The sequence below is a fragment of the Corylus avellana genome, chromosome 2 (assembly GCF_965113065.1).
Source record: "Corylus avellana chromosome 2, dhCorAvel1.hap1.2, whole genome shotgun sequence".
Classification (NCBI taxonomy): Eukaryota; Viridiplantae; Streptophyta; class Magnoliopsida; order Fagales; family Betulaceae; genus Corylus; species Corylus avellana.
Window position 1 is genome coordinate 33,598,427 of NC_142491.1, and position 10,684 is coordinate 33,609,110.

The window sequence follows — 10,684 nt, forward strand, 5'->3', positions numbered from 1 at the left end:
GAATTATTTTTCTGTTTAGTGTTACAACTATAAATTATTTTTCTGTTTAATGTTAGAACTTAGAACATGAATTGCTCTGTTAGAAGTAGAACTATGATTATGTTCTGTTAAAATTTTTGCTGTCTATCTATGATTCTCATTCTCTGATTCTCTGTTCAACTTAGAACTCATGATTCTCTACCTCTTTGTGCTATGTTTATCTAATTATCTATGATTCTATTACAACAATTATCTAAGTTAGTTAAAAATTTGCCATGTTCAAAATTTGAAAATAGAAAGCTAGAAGTTTCTCATCAATTAAATTTTTTTAATTAACAGTTATGGAGATTACGAGTCAGTCTATAGAATTGGAAGGTATTGAAGTTGATGTACAAGATGATACACTTACTGTGATCCCTACACCTGGATCTGTTGAGTCTGGTAGCACTGAAAATAACCCAAACCAACTTATTAACACTGTTTGTCCTGCTATTGGTGGGGCTGGGGCTGGGGTTGGTGTTGGGGCTGGGTCTGGAGCTGGGGCTGGGGCTGGGGCTGGGGCTGGTGCTGGGTCTGGGGCTGGGGATGGGGATGGAAGTGGCCTGAGTGAGAATGGACAATATCAAAAGAAGGAAAGGCAAAAGACTTCCAAAGTCTGAAATGACTTTGTTTCTGTTACAATAGGGGGGGTTAAAAAATCACAATGCAATTGGTGTAAGAGATTGTTTGCTGTTGGAAAATCTAGTACTACCTCAACCCTAAATAGGCATTTGACTTCATATGTTAGATATGTGGAGTTTAGTAGTGCTAAAAAGCAAAATACCTTGTCATTTGAGCCTAGCAGTGACCATGATGGTGTGGAAAGTTTGACAACTTTTAGTTTCAAAGAGAGTAGGATTAGGGAACTTGCTGCCCATATGGTGCTACTTCACGAGTACCCTTTTAATATGATGGAGTATGAACTTTTTAATAAGTTCATGAGGGCCTGCACACCCCACTGGAAAAAAAATAAGCCGTGCAATTGTTAGGAATGACTGCATTACTACTTACCAAAATGAAAAAAGGAAGCTGAGAACACTTTTGAAATTGGTTGACAAGGTGAACATCACCACCGATATGTGGACCTCTTGTCAAAGAGTGTCATATCTGGTGGTGACTTGCCACTTTGTGGATTCAACTTGGTGCCTCCAAAAAAGAATTTTAAATTTTTGTAATGTACCTCCTCCACATTCTGGTGTTGTGATTGCTGATGCATTAAGGAATTGTTTTTCTGCTTGGGGAATGGAGGATAAAATTCATACCATTACTGTTAATAATGCTTCAGCTAATGATTCTGCAATTAGAATTATAAAAGATGACTTTGAGTTGAAGAATGCTTTGTTGGTTGGGGGTAGGTTGTTTCATGTTAGGTATTGTGCACACATTACAAACTTGTTGGTGCAATCTGGGCTTGCTGAAATTAGGGATATTATAGATGATGTTAGGCAGGGCATAAAATATATTGTGGCTTCTAAAAGTAGGTTGAATGTCTTTAGTGAGATAGCAAAGAGATTGCATTTACCCTGTAAGAAGCTGATTTTAGATGTCCCCACACGTTGGAACAACACCTATTTAATGTTGGACACTACAATTAAGTTTAAAGAAGTGTTCCCTAGGTACCACAGAGTTGAGCAAGCATTTCAGTGGGTTGTAACTCCAGAACAGTGGGAAATGGTGGATAATGTGAACCAGGTTTTGTCAGTTTTCAACGATGTAGCCAATGTTGTATCTGGTAGTGAGTACCCTACTGCAAATCTGTATTTACCTGAGGTTTGGAGGATGAAAGAAGTTTTGATGATCAAGTGTGATGATAGGAATGAGTACATGAGGTTAATGGCAATTAGGATGATTGACAAATTTGATAAGTATTGGGGTGATAGGAATTTGTTGATGTCCATAGCTGTTGTCTTGGATCCTAGATAAAAGATGAAGTTGATCAATTTCTGTTTTCCTATCATCTATCCTGTGACCGAAGCTGGTAATTGCATTAAAGATGTGTTGGCAGTTCTGAAGGAGTTATTTGAGTCATATGTTTCTGCCCATACTGCTTGTATATTGCAAGAAACTGCCCAAGTAAATGTTCCTTCTTCTTCTTCCTCAAGTGCACTTGTTAGAGATGTGGTGCCCAAAATTTCTGAAGGTCGATCAAGGTTTGCTGACCATATAAGAAGTAGTGACATCATCCGGCCCATTAAAACAGATTTGAATGTTTATCTTGAAGAGGATGTCTACATTTGTGGTGAGAATGAGAATGGAGTATATATGGAAACAGATTTTGATGCTTTGGCATGGTGGAAATGCAATGCCTTGAAGTACCGTATCTTGTCTAGAATGGCAAAGGATATCTTGGCTGTTCCCATAAGTACAGTTGCTTCTGAATCCTCCTTCAGTGCTGGTGGTAGGGTTATTGAACCCCATAGAGCATCATTATCCCCTGACACTGTTCAGATGCTCTTATGTGGTTCAGATTGGGTGAGAGCACTTCATGGCCTCAAGAAAAAAATCTGCTGGTGAAGTAAGTTTTGTTTATAATTTATGTATTTAGACTATTTAGAGTTTTATTAAATTTTATTTATGTATGAACTGGCCATATTAAATTTGTGTTTGTTTTTGTAGAAATTGGTTGAAGTGGAGTTGCCTACAACTACAACTACCTGAATGTGATGTGATGCAGAATTTTAGACAGGGAGTGTATTTCTATATCAATCTATTTCAATCCTTTCCTTGTTTAAGTCTGTAATTTGAACACCTCATTTTTGGATTCAGTCTCCCTTTGCTTATTAAGTCTGTATTTTGATAACTATGTTTTATTTTGAAATGTTTGGATTCAGTCTCCCTTTGCTTATTAAGTCTGTATTTTGATAACTATGTTTTATTTTGAAATGTTTAAGTGCTATATTGTGCTTTTGTTGGAAACTCTCTTGATCATTTGAGCCTGTTGAGGTAATATCTTTCTTCCTTGTTCATTTAAGTGTTTTCATTTTGCTGCAAAAATTTGATTATTTGAACCTCCTTTAACTCGTTTATTAAAGGTCAAAGACTTTTTGCGTCTTTGACTAACTAAATGCAAGGGAGTAAAAATTTGCTAACAATATTTTTGGTTTGTTTGTGTTTGCAGTGATTATTCATTCCTTGGGTCCTTGTCTTTGCTTTTAAGAAACTTCATTAAAAGCTGCCACATATTTTCATATGCTAGTTACTAGTTTGGTATTTTTAAGTTGCATTTTATATACCTGAAAATCTCTAAAAAAATGTGCTTATAAGTTATAAATATCATATTTATTTCTTTATGCTACTGATTTGAGATTAGTTGGGATACACATCATACACTGGTTTATGCAATTATGTTTATGCTTCTGTGGTTGCTATCTGTTGAGATTAGTTGTGATACACTGGTTTATGCTACTGCTTCTAGTATATGTTTATGGCTTGTGACTCAATTTCTAATTTGTTTTATGCTGCTGCTATCTGTTGAGATTACTTGATTTTTTTTTTTACCAACTATTATTCTTTATACTTATAGGTTGTATATAATTAGTAGTTTTGGTTGATTAACATGATTCTATTATTTTGAGTTTTGCACATTTGACTATTTGAGTACATAATCTATTATTCCATTATTATACCATCTATTGCTTTCATGTACAATGTACATCACACTTCACTTCTCAGTTCTATGCATGTTTTACTAATTACTATAAGTCTATAATTTGATGTACATGTTGATCTTTGTTATGTGTGGGTTTAGGCTATTTGGCTATAGAAAGTCCTTACCAATTTTGTTTTATTTCCAAAGCACCCTAATTATGTTGCAAGAGTGTTACAAACACCAAACGGCTAACTCCTTTTTTTTAAACATGGATAGCAGTGTGGGTATGGGTCACGGTCAGGCTGGTCAGTGTCAACTGGCAAGTGGAACACATTACACGTATCTTGTTTCCTGATATCCTCATTTTGCAATGTTTAATTTTATGTGCATTTACTCATCTTATTTTTGAATACTTGCTAATTACTCAATCTTAAGTGATAAAACTCCCTTGACATCTTGCAAGGGAGTTAAAAACATTTAACACATTTCTTTTCTTCATTGAATGCAGTGTGGACAATGGACTGGTGTGGATAGTTGGTGGCGAGGATGAAGAGTAGTCTCTTTAGATGAATTTTGGCTTTTGGTCATTTAACTCATTTCAGTCATTTATAATTTCTTCAATTTGATTTGTAATTCTTCTATTTGTAAATTAATTTGTTTTCTTCAATTTGAAGTTGCTTGATTTGTAAGGCCCTAATATAATTGTCTAAGCATGTAATTTTAGGTGTTTATAATTTCTGCTATAATGCTATTGTAATTTGTAAGTTATATTTGTCCTGAATTTTACATTGGTAATATTTGTCCTGAATATAACTTATTCTAGTGAATCTTACCTGATTTGTAATTGGCATTTGGAATGAACTTGAAACATTGTTGAACTAAAATGTGTTGGAATGGAATACCATTCTTGCCTATAAATGTTAATGAGCCTTAAACGGGCCGAGCTACCCGTTTAAGGCTCGAAATGCTTTCTAGCTCGAGCTCGAGCTCGAGTTCGGGCTCGGTCTCGATGTCAGTCTTTTGTAAGTTATGTCCCTAATTCGAGCTCGAGGGCTCGACTCGGCTCGAATATTTCAGGTAGCGATCCCGAGTACGATCCCGAGTGTGTAAAAATCCTTAACGAGTCGGTCTTGAGCCAGGGGTTTCAAGCTCGGCTCGAGCTCAAGATCGGCTCGTTTCTTTGTATGTTTAAATGAGCCGGTCCGAGTTTGCCAAAGCTCGGATCGGCTCAGCTCATTTACTGGCCTAATGATAAGTAGCAATAGCAAATAAAATCCAAGGTACTTTTCTTTATTTTTTTCTAAGCAAAATCCAAGGTAGTTTGCTAACTTAACAGAGTATGTAAGGTATAAATAGGGCTGGGCAAAACCCTCCCTGGTCAGCTCCTGACTCGGGTCAGCTCGAGTTCGGTAACAAGTTTTGAATTTTTGACCGAGTCCGGTCAAAAAGAATAATAGTTTGAGAATCTTAATTTATAGTATCAAACTTTCAATTTTTTGCAATATCTTCCATGCTTACATCTTTATGATTGTAATTTTTTATAATAAAAAACATTGGTATTGGGAATTATGACATACAATTTCTAATACTTCATCCATGCAACGAAAATTCATGAATAGTTCAAACAATATACACTAAAGGAAACTATTGAACTCTCACTGATAAATCTTTATGCTTTTAGAACTGTACATGAGGGAATTTATTCTCTCTTGCATCTTTGAGCAATTTGCCCTACTAGCTTCCTGAGATGCCTGGTACAGGCTACGAACTCCGCGTCCCAAACAGGCCATTGAGGGCGCATCAGGAAGAGATTCTACAGCACATTCAACCCCTTCTCCATAAACAAACAGCCCAGAGCACATGGCCAAACTGCACCCAAAGGTGGGCCATAACATTGACCCAATTGGCTGCATCCCTCGCTTCCTCATTATCTCATAGAATGCCGTCCGCATGATCTGAAAGCTTGTTCGCTCGGCAGAGGCTATGAAGCTGTGCACCAGTGCATGCATTTTCTGGGCAGAAGCACCAGCCTTCAAGGCAGAAGCATTTGATAGGCCAATGTTTTTCCCAAAGGCAATTATGGCAGAATCTTGCATGTATTTAGAAAAGAGTTCAAGTAAAACAAAGGCTTTCAGGGCAGCCAGCTTGAGAAAAGTAGATATAGAGATATCTCCAGCCCCAACTGCCACCATTGTTTTATCATCAGTTAACTTCTTTTCAATAGCTAGGCTCTTCTTGTCACCTTTGTACTCTGTAAGGCATTGTTTGGCCAGATCCTCAACCTCCAACGAGGTAGGTGTTTTCCAGTTTTTCCTTAGCCCTGCTAAGCTTTTGGCTTCCACTATAGCCACAATGGATTTGAAATTCTTGGTCTGGCTCTTAAGGGCTTGTGCTAAAAGGACATGAGAGTTATCATCTATAGAAAGCTCAGAGAAACTCACTCTGGGTAGGTCAGAAAGCTTCATTTTGCTGATCATGGGGCGCCTGGCGGCACTGTTGAGAGCAATTCTGAGTCCTTCAACGCCAATTCTGAAGGTTTGAACTTCAGCTAGAGTTTGTGCATCAATGAACTCTCCACGGTTCACATCAAAAAGCATCTTCTGTGCATGAACCAAAGCCATTCGTAAGGATGGTAGATCAACAAAAATATCACGTAAATCAGTCAGCAAAGGATAAATGGGCTGAGCAAATGGGGGAGCCTGGTAATTGCATCTAGGTAGAAAGTCTCCAACTTCAACTTCTGGTGCACAGGATTTTGCACTCTGCAACTGAAAATTATCAGTGAGACAGAATCTCTTTGGGGAAACACAGCCTGATTTTTGTGAAAACAAACCACATTGCTCATGAACTGGAGGTTGAAACTTACCCTGTATATCAGATTTGTTACAGCCATTCCCTTCATCATTTACAAATGAAGATCTAAACAAAAAGAAACAGGAACCCACTTCCTCTGCAGCCCTTTTGGCTGCAATGACATGCTCATGAAAACCAACACCAAATATTTCTTGCAAAACCAAGTTCGATGCCACTTTCTCATGCATCTCTTTACTGATCCTATTGAGAACACAATCTTTGAGAACCCCAAAAGAAGTTGTTGGCATTGAACTCACCATATCACCCCTTGAATTGCTGTTCTCAGCTAGAATCTCATCTAGGGTGGACAGAGAAATTTCAGCCAAAACTGCCTGTGGCCGAACCTCCTTTATGAGAGACACTGCATCAGAAACTGACCGTTCAGATAAGTTCTGTGCAGCTAGTACATAAACCACAGCCTTCGATTCTGGTTCATAAATGGCATAAACAAACTGCTTTGTTTGCTCAGATAAAGAAAGCCTACGGACTATTCTGTCTGAATCTTTCAAATCATCAACCTTGCTTGATGAAAAAGAGCAGTGATTCTTAAGGCGTGCAAGAAATTCTAGCAACATGATGAGAAGATTAGAAGCAAAGTGGTTGTCAAAATCCAATCTTATTCGAATTTTCTGATAGCTAATTGTTGTGGGGAGATCCACTAAATCACCACAAATTGAGTCTTACCACCAAAAAGTACAATCAAAACCACAACTAGACTAAGCATACCCTCCTCAATTGAATTCCTCCCAAAATTCTGTACACTTATCAATACCTATCTGGCCTCAGTAAAGCAAATTCAACCATATATTTTGTTCATCTTAGAACTGATCAGAAGAAAGTACTTGAAATATATAAGGAACCTGATTCATCCAATTCCACAAAATCGATTCAGAGGAATATTTGACTAGACAAGGAATAGGTTATGAATAAATCAAATGAGTTCCCCATTCATCATTCTCTAATCCATTTGATTTCAACAAACATATTGAATAAAACAATTGACCCACCGAGATATGCCTCATCAAAACCCAGATTCTTCCATTTACTTGTACAGCCAAGCTGAAACAAGTGAACTGTATCAGTGCAGAAAGTCAAATTGAAAAAAAAAAAAAAAAAAAAAACTGGCCCTCTATAAATGATAGCAAGTGATGAAGAAGGGTACAGACTCCCTGCAATAAAAGAAACCACTAAACCAAAGCTAATGTCAAACCTTAACACTGCTTTCAAAGACCATGGCTATAACAAAGGAGATAAGAAATATCACTGAAGTCCAGATACCCAACTAAACTATGAACACATTAAACTTATATTGGAAAAATTAACTTAATATATACAATTCAATTAAACTTGAGTAGATATGAGTTGCTAAATTTGATCATTTCCAGCATATTCATCACTTAAACACATTTCAACAGAATCAACTAAATCATTTGTCCAAAAATTTCAGCTAAATCAAGCACCCCGTGCCAAGGGCGGAACTACTAAGAGGCTTGGGAAATTGTTACTCAAAATTTTTAAAATCAACTTTTTACTCTCCTAATTTTTTTTTTTTAATATAATTTCATCCCTCACATTTAAAATCCTAGTTCCGCCCTTGACCTGTGTCATTCTCTCTCTTTCTTTCTTTCTTTTTTCCTTTGTAAATCCAATTGGTTATTATTTTGACTTAGCTCTAAATTTCACTCCCAAATCACACTTATAAAATCGGCTTTCTTTATTCACCTAGGCATACAAAACATTGGAGAATAAACAACACATGAATAAATCCGAACCCTAATGACTAATAACATGAAATATTTTCTTTTTAACACGTCTATTTACTTAGTTTTCCAACCCACAAAACATTAACGAACTAAATATAAAATCAATGAGTTTATCAATTACTTCGAATGAACAAAAAGAATCCGAAAAATCCTTTTTTTTCCTCAGAGCCAAACACTAGATTCGTCCTCAAACACAGATTAGAAGGACTAGGTAACATGCTTCAACAAACGTAACATAAGCATTCTTTATTAACAAAACAAGTAAAAGAAACCAAAAAAACAACATGAAACATTAATAAACTCCCGCTCCTTTACACGAGTTTTTCTCAACAACCAAACACAGTTTAAAAAAAAAAAAAAAAAAAAAAAAAAAAAAAAATGGTAAAAACTGGAAAATTCCAAAAAGGTAGAATAAACATGACATACCTTCAGTGCCGCCAAAACCCTAATCCAAGAAATCATGTGCACGTATTATCCAAATAACATTTACAGTGTCAACATTATAGTGATAAATACTCTCTCTCTCTCTCTCTCTCTCTCTCTCTCTTCACTCAACAGTTCGTTACGATTTTATGGGAAGCGACGAAATGGAATGAGAAATGTTATTTAAATACTTCGCAATAAAAATTATTAAATTTAAAATTTAATAGTAATTTATTTAAAATTTAATATTAATTTTTATTGTGTATTTTTTGCAGTATTTCTCTTTTCATTTTGGTTAAATTACCATTAGATTTTTACCGTCACATCAAGTAGAGAGTAAGATTTGAGATTATAAATTTGAGAGTTTTTGTAACATTTTTTTTCTCAAAATGGAGTACATGTCCTTATAATGGGGCCAACACTATACTCGACTCCGGTACGTGGACCATACTAACCATTTTTTATCAAAAAAAAACGGAAAGAAAAATTGTAAAATTAGTCCTTATAATTTATCTGATTTACAATTTACTTCTGGTAGTATCAAAATAAACTCAAATGTTATTGATGTATGCCAAAAAAAAATTTAGTCTCTACAGCCAAATTGCGTTTACTGACTTAACAGATTCTGATAGCGTGAAACGTTAGAGCCAATAAAATTGTAATATTTGTCATATTTAAATCAGTGTCACACTAACAGAACATTTTAAATTATTGGACTAAATTTAACTGTATAGACTAAATTATTTTTTTGGCATACCTTAAGGACTTTAGTTCATTTTGATACTTAAATATGGTAAAGCACAAGAACAAATTTTGAATTTTTCCCCCACCCAAAAAAAAAAAAAAAAAAAAAACTCTTTCATCTTTCACATTCTCATCACAGATAAAGTACACGCTAAATATTTTTTTTTTCTCTAATTTTTTTACTGTTGTTTATGAAAAATTGCACGGATTTGAATTCATAATCTCATCACCTATTCCATTTTTATAGTTGGAGAAAATATTATTTGAGTCAAAGTTTCTTGAAAATTCACACAAAAATTGTGAATAAGTCGCCATGTTGGACAGAGTATTATTTGTCTTCCAAACTGAATAATAGATTAATCGATTAAGTCAACAAAAAAGAAACAAAGCAAGAAGAGAAAAAGTAATTGAATAAAATCTTGGTTAGATTCTATTTGAGCCGAGAGACTCAACTATTCTTTTACTTCTTTACAAAAGAGGATATTTTATTGATTTTATTTACCCTCGATTTACTATTATACAACCAAAAAAAAAAAATTGTTTAAGGTATGTTGGGATTTCGGTTTCTGCAAACAAAAAGGAAAGAATATTACTGACAATCTTATTGTGATTGTATTTCTATTTTTTCTATCACCTAGAAGTCCAGAACAACAAGGGCAAAATCCTGGTTTTGGAGCTACTATTTGTACATGGATTTGACGGTAAAAAATATTTTCCTTCTGTCCATGACACAACCAGGACCCCTGGTACCAGGCAAAATTTTGTTTTTTTTGGGTGAAAAATATTTTTCTTATTTTGAATGCATGATGTAACACAAAATATTTGTCAACTTGAAAATATAAAATAGTTTACTCTTTTAATTTGCGTAAATCATTTTCCGCCGCTCTCTTACACCTTTGAGTAGACAATTGTGAGAAAATCCCATATGTGGCCTACCTACTCGAGCCGATTTCAGACTTTTCGAACGCCTACCTATGAAGATACACCTCACAAGGATTCTTTCACAATTGTCTATCCAAATTGTCTACTTGAAAATGGACTTCAAGCATACAATTGTGAGAAAGTCCCTTATAAGGCATACTTATCCGAACAGGTCTCGGACTGCCTGAACACTTACATAGGAAGATGGACTTCACAAGGGCTCTTTCACAATTGTCTATTCAAATTGCAAGTAATATGACACAATTACACTAAATCTCAATTTTATCCATGAAAACGGTCTATTGTCACACACTTTTCCTCCGCTCTCTCTCTTTCTTGCAGCACACCCAAAAAGAGTTTCTCAAACCATTTT

At 35.4% G+C, this 10,684-nt stretch overlaps 1 protein-coding gene and 1 pseudogene across 2 annotated transcripts; one reads left to right on the forward strand and one right to left on the reverse strand.

Moving 5' to 3' along the window:
- Nucleotides 1-320: 320 nt before the first annotated feature.
- LOC148587672 (zinc finger BED domain-containing protein RICESLEEPER 2-like) lies at nt 321-2,657 on the forward strand (annotated as a pseudogene).
- A 2,507-nt stretch (nt 2,658-5,164) lies between these two features.
- LOC132162028 (uncharacterized) lies at nt 5,165-8,750 on the reverse strand. 2 transcript variants are annotated; one of them, XM_059572276.2, is made up of 3 exons: nt 8,650-8,750; nt 7,468-7,519; nt 5,165-7,320 (listed from the first exon to the last, which is right to left on the reverse strand). In XM_059572276.2, the coding sequence occupies exon 3, from the start codon at nt 7,033-7,035 to the stop codon at nt 5,263-5,265; it is 1,773 nt and encodes a 590-aa protein (XP_059428259.2). In that variant the 5' UTR covers nt 7,036-7,320; nt 7,468-7,519; nt 8,650-8,750; the 3' UTR covers nt 5,165-5,262. The 2 variants fall into 2 exon arrangements, with proteins under 2 accessions (XP_059428259.2, XP_088369867.1); XM_088513741.1 differs by having other exon boundaries at nt 5,165-7,519.
- Between the last annotated feature and the right edge of the window lie 1,934 nt (nt 8,751-10,684).

Bases quoted from the DNA above. Each gene is read 5' to 3' on its own strand.
- LOC132162028 (XM_059572276.2), bottom strand. From the start codon at position 7,035: ATGTTGCTAGAATTTCTTGCACGCCTTAAGAATCACTGCTCTTTTTCA.